This window comes from Zymoseptoria tritici, chromosome 8 (assembly GCF_000219625.1).
Source record: "Zymoseptoria tritici IPO323 chromosome 8, whole genome shotgun sequence".
NCBI lineage: Eukaryota > Fungi > Ascomycota > Dothideomycetes > Mycosphaerellales > Mycosphaerellaceae > Zymoseptoria > Zymoseptoria tritici.
In genome coordinates, this window is record NC_018211.1 from 1,458,117 (window position 1) to 1,477,822 (window position 19,706).

General features: G+C 53.8%; 9 protein-coding genes across 9 annotated transcripts; 5 read left to right on the forward strand and 4 right to left on the reverse strand.

The window, feature by feature from the left end:
• Positions 1–1,227: 1,227 nt before the first annotated feature.
• On the reverse strand, positions 1,228–2,490 carry MYCGRDRAFT_74929 (uncharacterized protein; the record flags this gene model as incomplete). The annotated part of the gene is made up of 1 exon (XM_003850269.1): positions 1,228–2,490. A coding segment is annotated over one exon (1,197 nt), but the record flags the coding sequence as incomplete, so codon positions are not given.
• Positions 2,491–3,489: 999 nt separating this feature from the next.
• On the forward strand, positions 3,490–4,932 carry MYCGRDRAFT_47075 (peptidase M28; the record flags this gene model as incomplete). Its single annotated transcript, XM_003850041.1, has 2 exons — positions 3,490–4,656; positions 4,696–4,932. The coding sequence occupies 2 exons, from the start codon at positions 3,490–3,492 to the stop codon at positions 4,930–4,932; spliced, it is 1,404 nt and encodes a 467-aa protein (XP_003850089.1).
• Positions 4,933–5,524: 592 nt separating this feature from the next.
• On the forward strand, positions 5,525–7,720 carry MYCGRDRAFT_87233 (uncharacterized protein; the record flags this gene model as incomplete). Its single annotated transcript, XM_003850042.1, has 3 exons — positions 5,525–7,052; positions 7,113–7,546; positions 7,601–7,720. 3 exons carry the CDS (start codon positions 5,525–5,527, stop codon positions 7,718–7,720), a joined length of 2,082 nt encoding a protein of 693 aa, XP_003850090.1.
• Positions 7,721–7,892: 172 nt separating this feature from the next.
• On the reverse strand, positions 7,893–8,698 carry MYCGRDRAFT_46756 (uncharacterized protein; the record flags this gene model as incomplete). Its single annotated transcript, XM_003850268.1, has 3 exons — positions 7,893–8,072; positions 8,163–8,534; positions 8,588–8,698. 3 exons carry the CDS (start codon positions 8,696–8,698, stop codon positions 7,893–7,895), a joined length of 663 nt encoding a protein of 220 aa, XP_003850316.1.
• Positions 8,699–8,992: 294 nt separating this feature from the next.
• On the forward strand, positions 8,993–10,510 carry MYCGRDRAFT_101027 (uncharacterized protein; the record flags this gene model as incomplete). Its single annotated transcript, XM_003850043.1, has 1 exon — positions 8,993–10,510. The coding sequence occupies one exon, from the start codon at positions 8,993–8,995 to the stop codon at positions 10,508–10,510; it is 1,518 nt and encodes a 505-aa protein (XP_003850091.1).
• Positions 10,511–10,804: 294 nt separating this feature from the next.
• On the forward strand, positions 10,805–11,732 carry MYCGRDRAFT_105522 (uncharacterized protein; the record flags this gene model as incomplete). The annotated part of the gene is made up of 5 exons (XM_003850044.1): positions 10,805–10,834; positions 10,949–10,981; positions 11,044–11,054; positions 11,138–11,444; positions 11,500–11,732. The coding sequence occupies 4 exons, from the start codon at positions 10,979–10,981 to the stop codon at positions 11,632–11,634; spliced, it is 456 nt and encodes a 151-aa protein (XP_003850092.1).
• Positions 11,733–12,494: 762 nt separating this feature from the next.
• On the reverse strand, positions 12,495–15,532 carry MYCGRDRAFT_95274 (uncharacterized protein; the record flags this gene model as incomplete). The annotated part of the gene is made up of 5 exons (XM_003850267.1): positions 12,495–12,616; positions 12,798–13,019; positions 13,367–14,494; positions 14,550–15,078; positions 15,161–15,532. 5 exons carry the CDS (start codon positions 15,530–15,532, stop codon positions 12,495–12,497), a joined length of 2,373 nt encoding a protein of 790 aa, XP_003850315.1.
• A 1,014-nt stretch (positions 15,533–16,546) lies between these two features.
• MYCGRDRAFT_74939 (uncharacterized protein) lies at positions 16,547–18,528 on the forward strand (the record flags this gene model as incomplete). Its single annotated transcript, XM_003850045.1, has 2 exons — positions 16,547–16,656; positions 16,709–18,528. 2 exons carry the CDS (start codon positions 16,547–16,549, stop codon positions 18,294–18,296), a joined length of 1,698 nt encoding a protein of 565 aa, XP_003850093.1.
• MYCGRDRAFT_61780 (uncharacterized protein) lies at positions 18,495–19,300 on the reverse strand (the record flags this gene model as incomplete). Its single annotated transcript, XM_003850266.1, has 2 exons — positions 18,495–18,648; positions 18,710–19,300. Coding segments are annotated over 2 exons (381 nt in total), but the record flags the coding sequence as incomplete, so codon positions are not given.
• Between the last annotated feature and the right edge of the window lie 406 nt (positions 19,301–19,706).

Below are 19,706 nucleotides of genomic sequence, written 5' to 3' on the forward strand. Positions count from 1 at the left end.
ACATGCCGCCGTACATGCCACCGTACATGCCACCGTACATGTAACTTAGCCGGACACCTTAGTAGCCAGTACAGGTAAGCTAGTATCTCGGAGCAAATAGATGCACAGGTACCTTGCAAGCACACTGTCAAACGTTGTTATCGTTTCAGGCATGCACAAATATCTCGATCAATGCTGTTCATTCGTTTCACTGTACACATCATTATGTATTGGAGCTGTTCCGGTCGTTCCTCTGCCGTTTCATCGATAAAACTTCCTCCTACCATGCTATTCCGCTGCCTACTTCTTTGGTGGTGGCTGTTCAAATGCCGGCTCAAGATTCTGCTGCCGACTCGACTGAGATTGCGACTCAAGTGTCCGTTGTCGTTTCAGACTTCCAGAAGCCTTGCCGAACATATCGGTCAAGGTAGCGCTGAGAGATCGTGTACGGCCTTCATTCGCCATATCGTTCTCAAAGTCGGCTTCCGTGCCACTCGCAATCGAGTGTCGCTTTCCAGAGCCGGATTTCGTTCTTGATAAAGTGGGCTTCATGGTACCTGGCTCGAGAGTAGGTCTTCGTTGCTGACCAACGTTTCTGGCCGACTTTCTGCGTTGAATTGCTCCAGATGGAGACCTCTCCAGCCCACGACGAAGTTCGTCAGCAACGATGGCGCTGAGCGACCCACTGAGAGGACTCGTCAAGGCGCTAGGAAACATCTTCACTAGCGAGGGTCGAGATTTGAGGCGAGGAGCATCGCCCCGGTCGGTGTGTTGACGGTTTGGCGACAGATGGGAGGGACTGTCGGCTGGAGGACCTGACGGTGTCCGGTTCAGGGGAGTCTTGGGTCGCAGAGAAGAGGAAGCAGTGGGCGACGGTGGCACGGGAGCAGAGGTGGTGGCGTGTAAAGGGGGTCGTTTTTGAGGGTCGGTCGAGTCTGCGTTTAGCTCTAAAGGAGCTGCCGAGTCTGTATGCACAGCGCTCGCTGCAGCAGGGGGGAGCTCGTGGACTTTGTCGAGAAGGGGTCCTACCCGCAGAGCAGGGGGCGTTGATGGGGTCGCGGTCAATATCGGGAGGGAGCTACCCTCTGTAGTGTGTGCCCGTTGCAGAGTCATAGCATCGTCGGGCAGTGCAAAGCTAATGGAGACCCGCCTCGATGGGTCGCTCCCGTTGCGCTCGCGGATCTCTGGCATCACGCGCTCTTCACCAGCAACAGTCGTCTCGTCTTGGCCACCGCCGTCTTCTTCGTCGCTGTCCGAGTCCTTCTTCCGACCTGATGTGATGCACCAGACACCAAAGAAGGTCAGCGCGCAACCGCAGCCAAATTTGATGCCATCTTCAGGAGTCTGTCGCTCAAAGTCCCGGTACAGGATGGCGGATCCAATAATCACGGACAAGGTAAAGGCGACGAACTGTGTCGGAATTACCATCGTAGCGTTGAACCTCTGCAGTGCTCGGTTGATATATTTGACCTGCATGACCGCAGTCAATACCAGCACTGCCACCAGCAGGTAGGTGATCGGGAATGTGACGACCCTCCAGATGCTGTATGTGAGCAGCGAAGATACGCCTTTCGTAGACAGAGCCGTATATCCCCCGAACAAGCCAACCAGTCCAACGTCGATCAGGATTGTCTTCTCTCCGAACTTATTGCTGGCCACCATCAAGATAACGATCAGAGTGCAGGTGACTCCAAGGTACGTCTCGAATTCCCACTGTGTTATCAGATCCCAAATAGCATTCGGAGTAAGCTTCGGATTCGAATCGGAGGCGCTCAGAACAACCACGACACAACCTCCAACGGCTATGAGCACACCCAGACCATCTCGCCGGCGAAACTTCTCCCCCAGCAACAGTGGAGCGATCAGGCAATTCGAGATGAGCGCAACCACGCCCAGCGGCGAGACGACCGAAGCCGGCGCAAAGCCATACGCCAGAAAGTTTCCAGTTTCACCAACGGTCATCAGAGTAATGCCCACCCACCATATGGGCGATTGCAGGTAGGATTTCTCTTTCACCTCGGACTCCTTCTCATCCGTCGCTTCGCTGCTGCTTGAGGACGATGTTTTTCTTCTTGGTATCAATGGTTGTGCCTCATCACTCTCCGCTCGTGTATGAGACCCCAGCTCGGCCTTCACATTGCTCTTGGACCGATTGACATTTCCGTTCAAAACGTTTTCTCCTCCGTTTGTCCCATAAGTCGGCGTGACGCTCCTGCTCGCCGCCCGTGCCTTCTCGCGCGCCTCTTCCTGGTCCCGAGACAGCCTTATGTGGGCGTATCGCTGCGTGTTCAACGCGAACGATATCAGAATGTTCCCGATGATGGCCGACACGACTCCAATAAGACTAGACCATCCCTTTGGTAGCTCTCCCTTCTTGTCGCCGAGTAAGATTACTGCCGCATTCGTGAGGTTCGATGGCTCGTCCGGGGTTGTTGGTAAATACATTGTGTAGGGATCTCGCCAGACGGCGTTTTGTCGCGACTACCACATCTTTTCCAGATACCAATTATGGCCAACGAATCACGGGTTCGCTGAAGCCGTAGAGAATCGATCACGGTCGGTGTTGTGAGGAGCAGAGTCTAGATGTCGCCCAGAAAATGCGCAATGACGCCCGCTCAAATCCTGGACAAGCTCGCGGCCGCCAGCGGAACCGTGCCACGTGAAAGCCTTCTTCATGGTTCAAGACAACCCTTCCATTTGCATTATCCTTTCCAGGAACAACCACTCTTATAGTTCTCGACTTCACCCGGTCAAGCAGTGCTGACCTTCCAAGAGGATACACACAAATTCGTTGCCGGCCCGTTCGATTCGTGGGTCTCCTTCTCAGAACGGCCGCTTCCCGCACGACTTCGACACAGGGATGAGCTGGCAAGATGGCCACATCAGAAAGACTATACGCGTACCGCCCAATGGCTAGGTCGCGGATACATTGTACCAAAACCAGGACTTCTACTGTACATCTGCTACTCGCAGTTGTGACGTCTGCCGGCCACCCGACCAAGACGCACACCGACTCCCCTCGCGGCTATACTCACTCGAGACTATTGCACCCGACAATGGATACGACAGCACACAGCGACAACAGGCTCTATCCTTATCATCATGGACCCTCAAAACTCCTCTTTTTCCCGCCTGTCATCGTTGAAAAGCACACGAACAACCGTGTATCTTGTGGGGCATTCGCTCTTGGCTGACCGCAATAGGAAGCTGGATAAGTCAAGGTTCATCCTCTTCGAACTCCCAATTCATTTTGCATTGAACCTGCAATTTATGTCGTCATGGTCCCCTTGGCCTGCGTCGCTATGAAGGCAATGTCGGTGATCTCGAGCCAGAGCATGCGCCCACATAAGGGACAAGAGTACTTCTAAATTCTGATTTCCTTCTTCCCTTCACTGATTTCGCGAGAAGTGCCACGCTATCACAATGTTTCAGCATCTAGCCATTCTCGCGACACTAACACGCATACTGAATGCAGCCAGCATATACGACGGAGGATATGGCCAGTCCTGGATGGGATTTCCCGGTAGCATCTATGAATCCGATGGAATCTGGGGCGACACGAAGATTGCAAGCTGGCCGCCGACCCAGGACAGTCTCGACAATAGGATCAAGCCGCAGAAGGCCAATGCCGAACTGCAGCAAATACTCGCCGACGTCAGTGAGAACAAGGTCGACCATATCATTACGACTCTTGCGAACTTCGGAACGCGGCACACACTATCAACGCAGAACTCTAGCACGCGAGGTATTGGTGCGGCACGAGATTGGATCTACGACGAGATGAACAAGTACGCGGAATATTCGGAAGGCCGAATGGGAGTGTACCTCAACAGCTACATCCAGCCAATCGACGGCGACAGAATCACTTTCCCTGTCAACATCTCCAATGTTGTGGCTGAAATCAAGGGCCACACGGATCCAAACCGCGTATATGTCGTGACCGGCCACTACGATTCTCGCGCGCTCGATATCTTGGACTACGAGATAGACGCACCCGGCGCAGATGATGATGCGAGTGGGGTCGCGGTGGTCATGGAAATGGCTCGAGCGTGCGCGAAGCAAAGACCTGCTGCCACGATGATCTTTGCCGCTGTGGCCGGCGAAGAACAAGGCCTCTATGGATCCGCAAACCTCGCCAAAACTCTCAAAGCCCGCAATGTTACGGTTGGAGGCAACTGGAACAACGACATCGTCGGCACTGGTAAATCTCAGCCTTTTGCGCCTATCAATGATTACACCATCCGACTATTCGGAGCTTCAGCTTTCCTACCCAACGCCTCGACTGCCGCCCAGCTACGTACTGTAGCGCAGATTGGTGGATGGAACGATTCGCCAGCACAGAATCTTGGTCGATATATCGCGGAAATCGCAGCAGGAGCAGCGAAGTATGTCGGCATGCAAGTTGCTCTCATCTACCGCGCGGACCGTTTCCTCCGAGGCGGCGACCATCAGTCTTTCTTGACCGAAGGGTTTCCTGCTGTCCGCTTCACAGAAGCTGTTGAAGACTTCACGCACGAGCATCAGGACGTTCGCGTTCAAGACGGTGTACAGTATGGCGACCTCGTCGAATTCGTCGATATGGACTATGTTACGCGAGTGACCAAGGTCAACTTGGCCTCGATGTGGAGCGCAGCCAACGCACCGGCTGCGCCGCAGAACGTAACGATCTCGCGGAGGGTTGGCTTTCCTGCTGCTGCCCGGGATACGCCGCTAGAGATTGTGAATAATCTGTCGCTGTTGCGATGGACTGCTAGCAACGACTCCATGGTGGCAGGGTATGAGCTGGTCTGGAGGACGAGTGGAGCTTTGCAGTGGACTCACAGTTTGAACGTGGGCAACGCTGCGAACGTTACGGTCGACTTGAACAAGGACAACTACCAGCTGGGCGTGAGGGCATATGGGAAAGACGGAGCGAAGAGCCCGGCAGTCTGGCCGGTGCCTTCGTTGACTTGAGTGAAGAGAGAGGGTTGTGGTATGTTGATGCATGCCCGGACACAGCCAAAGCACAACAGGTTGGGACGAACGAAAGGCAGATGCGCTGCTGTGTACTTGTCGTACGATAGGCTCGGTCGCTTGCGATGCAAAGTCTACACATCATGAGGATGGCACCACTGTCGACAGGGTTCCTCCTCCAGCCCTTGGCTTGGAAGATGCCAAACCAAGGCGACGTATACGCAAACAATCGGACACCTAGCAAGAAGATTTGGAAGGAAATGTCTTGGGAGAAGGGCAGTTCGAAGAAGGTCGAAGAGACTTGGCGTCGTCATGGCGTTGGCGCATCACCTCACCCAAGCTCTGCCACGTGAAAGTATCTTTTTGTCGAATCACACCTTTGCTTTTGTTGAGGTACGCCGAGGACCCAATGCTTGGCCCATTGTTACACCTCAATAGAGGGCTGAGAAAGTTCCGAGGGCGTCTATCGATAGCATGACGACGCGATATATACATTTATCGTTCGTTGCCCAGCGGTAAGGAAAGACTCTCTTACCATCTCACTCTCTCCTTCAAGCCATTCGCAATGGCGGACCTCGCCCGCTCCAACACGATGGAGAGCCTCGAGCCAGTCATCGACGATGACTACGTTCCTTTGAGCGACGACGAGATCAACAAGTTCTTCGACGAGCTCGATCTCGACAAAGATGGCTCAGTCACATTCGAAGAAATGGAGCAAAAGCTACACGATGTCCACGAGGAGCTCGCACCCGAGCCACAGAAACACCACCTTCTCCATCCCGAGCGTCGCGATGCGGAGAAGGGCACGGGTCACAAAGGAGACGGACTGCACGCTTTCCTATGCCACATCATGCCGGAATGCAGCACGCGACTCAATAGGGACGAGTTTGTCAAGCATGTCCGATCATGGGGAGTTCCGAGCCAGAAGGGAGCTCAAGATGCGCACAAGGAAGATGTGGAACAGGAGAAGAAGCTGCCCTTCCGGAGACGACTGAGAGCGTACTGGGCTGTACATGGTCCGAACATTCTCTTCATTGCCTTCGTCGTGGCCTGCATGATTGGCATTGGTCTGTGGCAGATGATCATCTACATTAAGAACCCTGGTGCGAGGGCAGCCTTGGGTTGGGGTGTGATTCTGGCCAAGGCAGCTGCTGGTGTGCTGTACCCGACATTGGTGTTCATGCTCTTGAGTATGAGCCGACATCTCTCGACGTTCCTGCGAAGAAGCTGGCTCGTCAGCAAGGTCATCAACTGGGATCTGAGCCAGAGATTCCACATCATCATGAGCTGTTGCGGACTTTTCTTCGCGACACTGCATGCCATCGGCCACTTGACTGGTTCTTTTCTGTATGGCTCCCGACCAGCGCAACAGGATGATTTGGCAGCATACTTTGGCCCGGAAATCGTGCCGCGTTACTACATCGACTATGTACGCTCTCTGCCAGGATGGAGCGGACTGACCTCTCTCGGGCTATTCTGGGTTATCAGCTTGATGAGCATGCCGTACTTCCGCAAGAAGAACTACGAGATCTTCCAGTTGGCTCATTTGCTCATGTTCCCTTTGATCGGTCTCCTCTGCGCCCACGGCACCGCTAAACTGCTCCAAGCACCAATGCTAGGATATTGGCTCGCTTTCCCTGCACTGCTGGTGATCTTTGAGCGAAGCTGGCGATTCATTAGAGGCTTCATTCGACTGCCGGCGAAGATGAGAATCCTGGACGATGATACTGTGGTCATCAAGTGCAGACATCCGAAGGGGAAGGACTGGAAGTACTCTGCTGGTCAGTACATCTTGCTTCAGGTACCGAAGATCTCGCTCTTCCAATGGCATCCTTTCACCATATCGAGTTGCCGTGGACCCGAGTTGCAAGTCCACATCAAGATGGAAGGCGGCTGGACGAAGAAACTCCGCGACCTTCCCGAGGGCGAAGAAATCCATATCGGCATCGACGGACCATTCGGCGCTCCAGCGCAGAGATTCTACGACTACGACTACTCCATCATTGTTGGTGGTGGTATCGGCATCACTCCCTTTTCCGCCATCCTCACCGATCTTGAAGAAAGCTACACGGACCAGACCGATCCATGGGACCGCCGCCGCTCAAGATCGATGTCCCGCCGTGGGTCTCGTGTCATTTCTCGTGCCTCCTCGCGAGCCATCTCCCGCCGATCCTCACAAGTCAGCACGCCTGTCGCTGAGAATCCGCCAATGGTCAACACCGACTCTACTACCAAGTTCGAAATCTCCAAACCCAAGCACATTAGCAATCCCGACCGCCGTGTGGACTTCCACTGGTCCGTGCGAGAGAAGAACAATCTCCTCTGGTTTTCTGACCTCCTCAATCGTGCGATCGTCAATGCCGAACCACTTGCGAAGCAGGGTAAACTCGACCTGAACATCAACACGCACATCACGGCCAAGAGGAAGAACCTGTCGACACACGTGTTCAGGTACATCCTCGATGGGTACCGCACGAAAGCCTCGCCGTACTCAGCTTTGACCGGATTAAAGTCGCGTTCGCATTTCGGACGCCCGGACTTTGAGAAGATTCTGGAGCAGCACTACGAGGATCTGGTGGCTGACGGAGTCAAGGAGAAGAAAGTGGGAGTCTTTGTAAGTTTGCCTTGGAACTACGCCGGAGACAGTTGTGCTGACCTTCGACTTTAGTATTGCGGCACTCCGATTGTTGGAGAGATCTTGTCCGATGCGTGTCATGAACTGACAGCGAGGGCGAGACACGAGGGTCTCAAGATCCGGTATGATTTCTTGATGGAAGTCTTTGGGTAGACGAGGCTACTTTCCATTGCGGTATTGATGGCCACTCCGGTCTTTGTGATTTTGTCAGCGTTCTTGAGAGCGTTGCATGGCGAGCAAATATCGCCGTAATTGATAGGTCTTAATTTCGAAGTACTCCTCCTTCGGAAACCAGGATACATATGCTCATTCCCATATCAGATCATCACTTCTTCCAAGCCGCCCTGAAAGTTTGACTCAACTTTGCACCCACCTCTTCATTCCTCAGCCTCTGCGACAAGAATCCCTTTAGGTCGTCCCAGAACTCCTCCGTTGCCAGAATCTCGTCAGCACCATCACCCTCCTTCTTCGGCGCAGCTTGCGATTCTGCTGCGACTGCCGCTTTCTCGCTATCCGGCGCCGAGGTCTTCTCATCGATATCCATAGGATCCGGTACGCTCGCCGTAGGAGGTGCAGGGACCTTCTCCGTCACGACAGGGCTCTGGTCGCGGGGTGTTCCCGCTGTACTTCCACCTGCTGCACCGCCTCCTCCCATGACCATTACACTCAACTCTACATCTTTCACGCTGTCTGTCACGCCGAGATCTTTCAACGTCTTGAGGTCCGCCGCTGGTTTCTTGTTAAGTAACAGCTTGACCTTCTCGGCTTGCAGACCGGTCTTTTGTGCGTACAGGGTCTTGATGTCGTAGATTGTGGAGGTGAGAGAGATATTCGTTAGGCTCAGACTGTCACTTGCTGGGCCACGCATGGGTTTGAGGGTGACTGTGAGGGAGGTCGTGGCGGCGGTTTGAGTGGCTGTTGGTCCAGTCTTACGCGGGAAAGGGTGAGTCGCACGAGGGAGGATGGACTATTTGTGCGTCAGTTGGCTCGGATGCTTGTACCAATGTGGGTGCTACGAACAGGACTCTGATTAGGATACTGCCTGGGATCGCTAATGTGGTCGGCGGGCAGTTTGATGGGTCGCTTGTCCAGAGTCGCGAGGAACTGTTTGGCGAAAGTAACTTCGGACATGTTGTATGGCTGGGTCGCTTGGAATCGACTGAACAAAGATGAGGGGTTCGAGGAATCCAGATTTGCGGTTGTAGTATATGAGTTGTTGTCCCTTGGATGTAAGTGAAGTCGAAGTGGGACAGCTCGAGGTGGTGTTTCCAGGTCCTTGTGACGTCGCTCAGCTCAGCGCATCGACGGGCAGCTTTCACATGAAAATCTTAATCAATATTTGATATCTGCTTCGAGGTGCTCCTCCAACACGTTCGACCTCCACACTCATTCTGGCCTGCACCTTTGCGCCGGCGACCATACAACATGTCGTCGAGCCTCTATAACCTCGAACCCCCACCGACCGCTAAGGTTGTCCTGAACACCACCTCAGGCGACCTCACCATCGAGCTCTTCGCGAAGCAAACTCCCCTCGCGTCTCGAAATTTCCTCCAACACTGTCTCGATGGCTACTACACCAACACTGTCTTCCACCGTCTAGTTCCAGGCTTCATCATCCAAGGTGGCGATCCTACCGGTAGCGGTCATGGCGGCATCAGCGCGCTCGAAGACGGCGAGCTCTTCCAAGATGAATTCCACAGCCGGCTCAAGTTCAATCGGCGTGGTCTACTGGGCATGGCCAATGAAGGACCGAACAGCAATGGAAGCCAGTTCTTCTTTACATTGGATGCCACGGCAGAGCTGCAAGGGAAGAACACCATGTTTGGCAGAATCGAGGGCGACACGATTTACAACTTGATGAAGATGGCCGACGCAGAGTTGACAGAGGAAGGGTCAGATCGGCCGTTGTACCCAACCAAGATTACAGGAGCAGAGGTGCTGGTCAATCCGTTCGAGGGTATGGTCGCGAAGGCGAGGGAGGCACCGAGGACAAAGTCGGACGAGGGCAAGAAGGAGGCTAAAAAGAGGAAGAAGCCGGCCGGGAAGAATGTGCTGAGTTTTGGCGGAGAGGAGGGTGAGGAGGAGGGAGCTACGCCAGTTTTGAAGAAGGTCAAGGCGAATCCAAAGTTGGTGGTCGTGGAGGATGCTGAAGATGTGAAAGAGGCCCCAAGGACGAAGAAGCCAAAGCCCAAGCAGCCGACAACAGAGGATGAAGCTCCAGCGTCAAAACCTACGAAACCCACAGTCACAGCCTCAATCCCAGCTCCGGGCGACATTGAGGTCGATTCACCACCGCCTTCGCCTGAGACGAGGCGCAACAAGAATCTAGCTTCAACGAATGCCGAGATCGCCGAGCTCAAAGCTAGCATGCGTCGAACCACAGATACAAAATCAAGCAAAACTCAAGAGGCTCCCAAGTCTGCCTTGGAGGCTCTAATACCGCCCACAAGCACACGCGGGAGGAGAAGAGGGAAAGCATCGGAGGAGAAGGGAGCAATGGATATGTTCCAAGCATTCAAGGCGAGGCTGGAGACTCTGCCGAGTGACAAGGATGGCGACAAGGATGAGGGCAACGAGGGGAAGAAGGACGGAGCAGCGCTGACGAAGCCCGCCATGGAGAAAGCAGAAGAAGCCGATGACGACGAAGCTGCACTTTGCGACCTTCACTTCATTGCCAATTGCCAGTCATGTAGATCGTGGGATGAGCAGGAAGACAAGGCAGCCAATGGCAATGGTGATAAGGCCGATGGAGAGGACGACGAGGATGACGCAGGCTGGATGGCCCATCAGCTGTCGTTCGCAAAGGACACATTGGGCAAGGACTTGGAGTGGAAGAGGAAGATGGCGGAGATCGAAGTCATTGATCCGAGGGAGAAGGCGAGAGCTATTCAAGAAGAGGGCAAGAAGAAGAAGGGTAAGGGAAAAGATGCGAAGGCCAGATAGCTGTTTATGTAGATAATCCAACTGACGGCTTGAGAATGTCTCGCGACCATTCGTCAAAGCATCACAGCACAAAGGTCTTTTCAAGGAGCCAAGTATCACATGACGAAATATTGCTCGGACCGTACTCTAGTCCGCTTCGCAGGTGAATGAAACTCATGGAAGAGGCCTGTCGTCGCTTGAGATGTGCCCCACTAGCCGTTGCCGCGGGGCAACACCTCGAAAACCGAAAACATGCCTCCGATTACGTACCTCACACCTCCTACTACAATACAACAACCGCAAAATACGTCTGCCTGATCCAACGTAGGCACCACCACTACTCAAGTGAGTGTCCTCACCCTCAGCCCACCCTCACGACGCATTGACTCGACGGTGTTATCGCTCGCCAACATTCTGCCGCAGTCCCAACAAGAAAGCTTTCACTAATCTCACCGACAGTCCTACCACATTCACGAGAGAGATAGAATCATGGTGAGTGTCGTTTTCGAGAATCTTGTATCTGATTGCATTCGACTGACACATGTTCGTTCTAGGCTTCCTCAGGGTATGATTACCCCCCCTCGATTCGAAATCGCGGAGACGACCCAAACCGATCCCACGAACATACTGACAGCCATCCCTCCACAGCGTTTCCGTCGCACCGGAGTGTATCTCGAAGTTCAATGAAATGAAGCTGGGAAAGGACGTCAAGTGGATCATCTTCAAGATCTCCGACGATGGCAAGGAGATTGTTGTCGAAGAGGCCTCGACCGACAAGGACTACAACACATTCCGCGACAAGCTGGTCAACGCCAAGAGCAAGAACAAGAGAGGCGAGGAGTGCGTCGGCGCGCGCTACGCAGTCTACGATGTCGAGTACGATGCTCCCAACGATGGCGGCAAGCGCGCCAAGATTACGTTCATTGCGTGGGTTCCAGATGATGCGGGTCTATACGTGAGTGATGACACAGTGGGATTGATGGTGGATTGTATTGCTGATACTCGTGCAGCCGCGCATGTTGTACTCGTCTTCCAAGGAGGCGCTCAAGCGCTCGCTCACTGGACTTGCGGCCGACATTCAAGCAAACGACGCAGACGACATCGAGCACGACAGCATTGTGGCGCGGGTGTCCAAGGGCCACTAGTTGGATGGATTTATCACGATACTCTTTACGACCACCGCGCGCATGGCTTTCAGCATAAAAAGGAGCGCGAGGAGATGTTCAAGCATGGAGCCGGGCCCAGATTGACCAAAGCCAAATCACCGCGAAAGACGAGGAGTCGTGGACAGTCCTATAGTAGAGAAATGGGGTGTTGTGCATCGTTTGGATCTAACTTGACCTGTTCCTCTTTTCCAAGCAATCCGATAATTGCACACCTGAAATTTCAAGGAGACGCAAAGTCCCTGATCCGAAGTTTATCATCAGCATGACATCTCTAACACAGCACAGTCTCGACAAGCAAGACTTCTCAAGAGCATGGAAAGGACGACTCCAGTCATCTCTCCAAGTCGTCCCGGCCGAGTTCAGCGACTTACTTTCATGAGGTGCTTACCACACCGTGGTTTAATGGTTGGTCCTAGTCACAGGCAACAGCTGAGGCATGAATTGGAAAATGTCGAACATGGTACTGACCAAAAGTCAACCATTTTCAATTTCTGCCAGTTTTCCTGGCTCGCTTTTTGATCTTTATTTTACCTACCACAAGAACAGCTCGCTCGATCGGTACTATGCGCAATGCGCTGCCATACGCGCAGTTGGCCCCGAGCGAGCCTGATCATACTCCGCAACAGCTCAACGTATACAACCAGCGACAAAGCTGTCGGGACATCGAAGTCTACGAGAACCAGCCTCAATACCAAGCCTACCATTACCGGTCTTCATGCCGAGACCAGCGCCAATACCAACAGCAGCAACTCCAGTCACATCAGCCACCATAACAACAGCAAAGCCTCGCCCGTTCCCATTCCTCCGCTCTTCACCCGCTGGCTTTCCAACCACGAGGCCTAATCGCCTACGCTCGCAACGCTTACAGCAGCGATGAAGACACTACACAAAACACCGATACTGTTCCGAGCACTCTTCCACCACCTTTGTCCCTCCACCTCCAACCCTTTCCCGTCCCGGACTGGATGCAACCCAGCAACTGGCTCAGGGACGCAACCCTCGCTTTCGCCCTACTCATCACTTCAATGCGAACGCACAGCCCTTCATCTTGGTACATGGCCGCCCACAGCGAATGCGACTCTTTCGAATACGCCGACGAGGTAGAGATCGAGCCGAACTATACTCCCTGGAAGCAGACTTACTTGCCGCATCGTCGGGGTACAATGCACGCTCGCAGTGAGTGGGGAATGTCCTGGAAGAAATATTGCCGCGAACGATGGACTTGGCCGGGATTAGAGAGGGATACGCTAATGCGGCGTGAAATTTCGCAACAGCGTGAACGGTCGAAGATGTTGGCGTTGAAGGGCGCGGAGGTCGTGAGTGGAACGGCGGGAACGAAGGAGAGGGCAGCGGAGGTTTTGGGTCTATGGGATGTGAGTAAGTTCTGTGCGTTGGGAGCGGCAGCGCAGCGGAGAGCTATGTGGGAGAGGAGGAGGGAAGTCTTGGGGGTGATTCATGAGTAGGAGGAATGGATGAAGCTTGGTGGTGTGTTTGTAGAGTCGGCAATCTGTCTGCTGTAGATATCTTCAGGGATCTAGGTCGCTGTACGCAGTCAACATGTAAACGCGATGGACTGGGGATCGCTCCAAATTACATGGCCGTGGAAATGCTGTATCCATAAACTTTTTGCTATTCATCCAAATGTTATATCATAAAACATCCTCATGCTCTCATCCACCCCCCCTATTTTGCTCCTCCGATCTCCTCCCACCATGAGCATGCCCACTGCTTCCGCCTCCTGGATCCAACAGCAAATGCGGCTTCAAGAAATTCTCATCTAGTCTATTAAACAAAGTGCCCGCATCATCGCTGGTCGCATTCAGGATTTGCGAAATAGCCCCTCTCGCCGTGAGTGCAGCCTGCGACGCGATGTTTCCATGCCCATCGGCGCCTGCGCGTTGTCCTGATACAGGGTATATCGCTTCGGCACCAGCCTGTTGCAACGGACTTCTCCGTGCAGCGGCAGGTGGGAGGCCAAGATCATCGTCATCATCAGCCAGCTGAAGCTCATCTTCGTAGTCACCAAGGCCGTCATCGTCACCTTGATAGAGAAGGCCTCGCTCTGCGGCACTCGCACGATCTTGTCGCATTCGGGAAGAATTCCGCCGCTCCAGTTCCGGCTTCCAGCTAGATGCGCCGACGCCGCCCTGGTTTCCAGAACTGTAGGTCGCCGTGCGAGTCCGGCCGCCGACATCTCCTAGGCCTATGGTGCCATTGCCGGAGTTCTTGGGGACGTGGCCGAATGCGGTACCGTTCTTCCTTCCATACGCGCCAGCGCTGGGCACTGGCTCGATGTCGAATTCGTCGTCCGAGTCGATTTCTTCCACAACACCAGTGCGGATGTTGAGAATCTCCAGCATGCGAGCTGTGGTGCCACCAAAGATGATGACAGTGAGCACCACAACAACCAGCACAGTAGCACGCAGCGCGTTGCCGTTTGGTCCGGTCAGACCAGCTGCAAGCGCAACTCCTACGGCGCCTCTAAGACCAGCCCAGAACAGCATGATCTTCCAATTTTGCGGAATTTCCTCCGCGACATTTTCCTGTCCTCTCCTCCGAGCGCGAGTGCGGATGAACCAGTTGATCAGCGCTGTGAGTGGAAAGACTGCACACCAGCGAGCGACACAAATGCCGATGACGGTGACCAGGATGAAGAGAGGCTTGTACTCGAGTACACGCTCGGTGAACAGCGAGAGCCCGAGGTAGATGAAGATGAAGTTCTCCATCAGTTGGGCCATCAGGGAGAACACGAATTTGGTGGTGAGTTGGGTTCGGCGCGACATGTTGTGGTAGGCGTAGTGCTTGAGGCAAATACCGCAGAAGAGGAGAGACACAATACCTGCGAGGATATCAGTTTTGCATCGTCGAAATTAGCAATCGCGAAAAGAACATACCACTCATGTGAATGGCATTGGCAAAGAAGTATGATGCGTAGGCGATGAGGAAGACGAGACAGCTCTCGACTTTCGGGTCCCGTCGTACGTGTGTGAACTTCAACAGAAGACTCGTGGCAAGGCCGACGAAGATACCGATGAAGAAGCTTCCGAGGAAGGTCAGCAGAAATACGCCGATACTCTCGAACAAGCTCAAGATGGTCAGGCTACCAGCCTCTTCGCCCGCCTTGTACTTTTGCGCCGTCTCGAAGAGCACAATGGCGATGGCATCGTTCAAAATACTCTCTCCGAAGATTACTGTGTACAGTTTCGGATCCACTTTGTAAGTATTGAAGATGGCAAGAATGGTGACTGGGTCGGTCGCTGAAAGAGTCGCTCCCACTGAGAGCGCTTCGACAAAGGTGATGTTGAGACCTTCGAGGGGAATTCGGGTCCAAAGCCATAGGATGACACCAAGCACAATCGCAGATATGAATGTACCGGCGCATGCGAAGGTAAGGATGCTGCCGATATTTCGAAAGAAGTTGGCCTGCACCGTCCGTCAGCATCTGTCTCCTTGATTCCTCTACCATTCATCCTGCCCTGATATTCATCTCTTGATATATGCATACCTGGTGCAACTCATATCCACTAGCGAGGATAATAGGCGGAAGAACCAGATTGAAGAAGAATTGGTAGTCAAATGTCACAGCATCCAGCACCGTGTTGACGCTGGTCAACCGGAGTATCAATCCAATCACCATTCCGGCAAAGATGGAAATGACCGTCTCATGCACTGCCTGAATCTTCTTCGTACGGAGAACATAACTCGTGAAGAAAGCCAGGATGAGGAGCGTTATGAGGATGAGCAGCGCCCATGATGAATATATCTCTTTCTGTCCCGCCTCTTGGTCTTCATCGTCGTCGGAGTCGGAGGTCTGTCGAGCCTGAAGGGCGATTTCCGCGCCTCTTCTCGCAATGTACTGTGCAGAAATGAATCCCATGGTGGGCGAGTGGGTCGGAAAGGGCTATCTCATGCTCGAAAGGTCGTTCGCAGTAGCAGTGGGTGGTTTCGTGGATTCGCAAATGTCGCAATAGCAGCGCGATGGGTATATTGTTCCAGTGTGAATTCTATCGTCGAGGTGGAATTCAGAGGTTCATAGTCTTGTACCAGCTGTTACCTTGGGGAGAGCTTCAAGCAAGTCGATCGTCCGAACCTCTCCACAAGAACCGAAGGACATGGGTCGGAACGAGGCGTTCCCGCAATGCTTATCTTCTGCGACGTCAGCATCCTGAGAATAGACGCGATAAGTAATGCACGAGGCGACGGGTCCTTACAGCCGCATGCAAACACGATGCATGAGGTGGTGATGTGCCCGTGTGCCTTGAAATCTTCGGCAAGTGCTCCGTAGGACCGGAAGACTTGTCAGCTTCGACAACGAAATCCGGCGCAAACGCAACGCAACGCAACGCCAGCGGATCCCCGTCCTCGTGTCGTTCGCGTGATGTCGCCCGTCTGACCTGACCTGGCATCCCGTTCCCTCCCTTCCGCTGCCACTTCATCACTCGACTTGGTCACGACCACCACCTGCGTGTTCTTCTTCGCAACGACGTCAAGACCGAGACGATGCAAGCACCATCGAACCTACTCCTTCTTGCCACCCTTCCTACCACCGAATACCTACCGCCGTAGTCCGCCCGTACAGACTGCTTTCAATCCTCATTCTTGAACACATACAATGGCGCATCGTTCGCCGACATCTGATACCGAGACCAAACGATCTGATACGCATTCCGATACTCGAACATCTTCACAGACCGATGCGACTCCGAAAGGCTCCAGTGACAGTGCTATCCAACATACGACCAACAAGGTCAAGTCTGGTCGCGATCCCAGACTAGAAAGAGCTTCGTCACATGAAATACGGCAGGGCGACGGTGTGAATGATGAGCAGTCTCCGCTGTTACCCGCGAGGACAAGTGACGATGTTGGAGCGGTACCGCATCTCCAGGGCGTGATGAGTCCTGGCTCGAGTAGTGGAGAAGATGGTTGGAATGTTGACACTGGGAAGAGGGAAGCGAGCAAAAGCAGCTGGTATCTGCTGTTTTTGACCATTTCTTTTGCAGGGTAAGCACTTCAAATGTAAACAATGCGCTGCATCCAAAGCTGACGCGAGTAGCCTACAAATCGCATGGTCTGTCGAACTATCCAACGGCTCGCCATATCTCCTCAGTCTAGGAATCAGCAAAAGTCTATTGGCCTTGGTCTGGATCGCTGGACCTCTTTCTGGAGCCTTGGTTCAACCTTATGTTGGCGCGAAATCCGACAGATGCCGCTCACGCTTCGGAAAGCGGCGCCCATTCATGATCGGAGGAGCTGCCGCTACCATCGTCTCTCTCATGATCCTGGCGTGGACGCGCGAGCTTGTCGCTGGCTTTCTCTCGATCTTCGGTGTCCCCAGGGATAGTGTGGGCACCAAGAACACCGCGATCATCGTCGCAATCATTATGGTATACGTACTGGACTTCAGTATCAACGTCATCCAAGCCGGCATGAGAGCTTTCGTCGTCGACAATGCTCCGAGCCACCAGCAGGATTCGGCAAACGCCTGGGCTAGTCGGGTCTCGGCAATGGCCAACATCATCGGGTACCTCTTTGGATATGCGAACCTTCCAAAATACTTGTGGTTCTTTGGATATACGCAATTTCAGGTTCTATGCGCCATCGCCTCTATTACCTTGGGAACCACACTCACGATCACATGCATTTCAATCTCCGAACGTGATCCACGACTGGAAGGCACTCCTAGCCACCAAGATTCTGGTGTGTTCGCGTTCTTCAAATCTCTTTACCGCTCGATCCATCGTCTACCAAGGCAGATCAAAGCAATCTGCGTGGTACAATTTGCGGCATGGATCGGCTGGTTCCCTTTCCTGTTCTACATCACGACTTACGTCGGCGAAATCTACACCGATCCTATCTTCCGTGCCAATCCCAATATGACGGAGAAGGAGATTGATCGAGTCTGGGAACAAGGTACTCGAGTCGGCACATTCGCGCTGCTCATTTTTGCCATCGTCACATTTGTCTCGAGTGTTACTTTACCGTGGTTCATGACTAGCGAATCTACCTCGACTCCGCCTCTCCGGACACCCATGACGCCGACCTCGGCTAGCACGCCTGGTGGAAGCTATTTCCTCGGACCTCAGGCTCATCCTGCACGCCGCTTCTGGCCATCTATCCGCGAAAACGCCCTGCAGATTCCTGGGCTCACTCTCAAACGTGCCTGGCTCATCTCTCACTTCGTCTACGCCGGACTCCTCGCTATGACGTTCTTCGCGCATACGACGTTCACAGCAACACTCCTCGTGGGTGCCGTTGGCCTACCCTGGGCTATGACCATGTGGGCTCCCTTTGCTCTCATTGCTGCTGAAGTCTCTCGACGCGAGAACCTGCGACGTAATGGCGACAGCAGGCGCCCATCCTCTTCTCACCGCGATGCTGATGGCGATGAGGAAGAGGAGCAGCAAGCGGGCACAGTGCTCGGTATTCACAACGTCGCAGTTGCTGCACCGCAAGTCATTGCGACTCTGGTGAGCAGTCTAATCTTCAAGGCTTTGCAGAAGCCGCGAGGAACTGCAGGAGATGACAGCGTGGCGTGGGTCTTACGGTTTGGTGGATTGGCAGCGATACTAGCGGGATGGTTGACCCGATGGGTGAGGGAGGAGAGAGATGCGGGGTTGAAGGAAGTCAAAGCGAAGTTTTGACGAGACGCGGAGGAGGAAGCGTACGAGAACACGAAGATGGAGACGATTTGACGACTAGAAGAATAGAAGAGCTGAGTCGAGGTGATCTCGCTGGCGCTGATGACACTTGCTGCTTGAAGAAGGACTTTGACCTCAATTCTCGACGCCAATTTTCTCCTTGCCGGCAATAGCATGTATTCAGGCAGCCTGCTGTCGGGCAGCCAGGTCTTCCCGCATCCACTGCAAACTTCCCATCTTGCCAGAATCCACGTGAAGCAACTGTCCATGCGTGCTGCCGCTATAACGCCCACTCGCCAGGAACAAGAACGTCCTGGCAACATCGTCTATCGGCACTGGTCTCGCCAGTCCAACCCTAAGACAAGGATATCACAGTCAGCACATGAGATGTATCCAACATCGATGAAACAACTTACGCCGCTTCACTCTCCTCCCACTGCCACTGCCTCCCAAACCTCTCACACTCCTCTCTGAACCTCTCCGTAGCCACTGTCCCCGGCGCCACACAATTAACCCTCGCTCTCAACCACACCTTCGGCACATCCTTTGCCAAACTCGCAAGTAAACCATACTGTACCGCCGCTTTACCCGCCGCATACGCAGGCATAGTCCTTACTCCAAACCGTCCCGCTTCACTGCCCATTAGGATCAACGACGCATTCCTCAACTTCGATCGTTTCTCCTCGTCCGCGACAGCGGCTCGGATCCCACGCAACCAACGCTGCGCAGTGAGGAACGTGCCGTGAATATTCACATCGAACACCTTTCTCCACACCTCTGGGTCCGCGTCACAAATCGACTCTGTTTGCGGTAGAGACGAGAGGTCAATAGATGCGATGGCGAGACAACACTCCACCGGTCCGAAAATGGCCTCCGCTTTCGAGAATGCTGCGTTAAGAGCCGCAGCATCGGTGATGTCGGCAGGATGGAACTCGGCGCGGGACGGGTTGATGTCTGGAGCGGTGCAAGTGGAGGGTAAGTCGATGATGGAGACTTTACTGCCGGCGGCGAGGAAGGCGGCGACGACGCGCCGGCCGATGAGGCCGTTGCCGCCTGTGATGAGGACGTGAGTGTCTTCGAGACCGAGGGAGAGGGAGAAGGGCTGATCCATGATGGAATGGTTTGCGGGGTGTAATGGAGCAGGTTGCAAGCTATCCGCAGCTTAGCGTGGGTGTAATGGTACTAGCGCGAGTGGTGGAGTTTCTGGATTGGGCAGTCGCCGCCAAGCTAGTGTCCAAATTGCGTGAATGAACGTCTTACAGCGTTGAAAGTGTTGTACAAGGCTGTGATCGACGGTAATGAGGCCCCTCGGACGCTTCAACGACTTTCGATTGCACGCACTGCCTCAAGCAGCTCAGTGCCCATCCTTGTGCACCTCCCAGCTGTTCTCGTGTCGCAAGCCCCACACCCCGG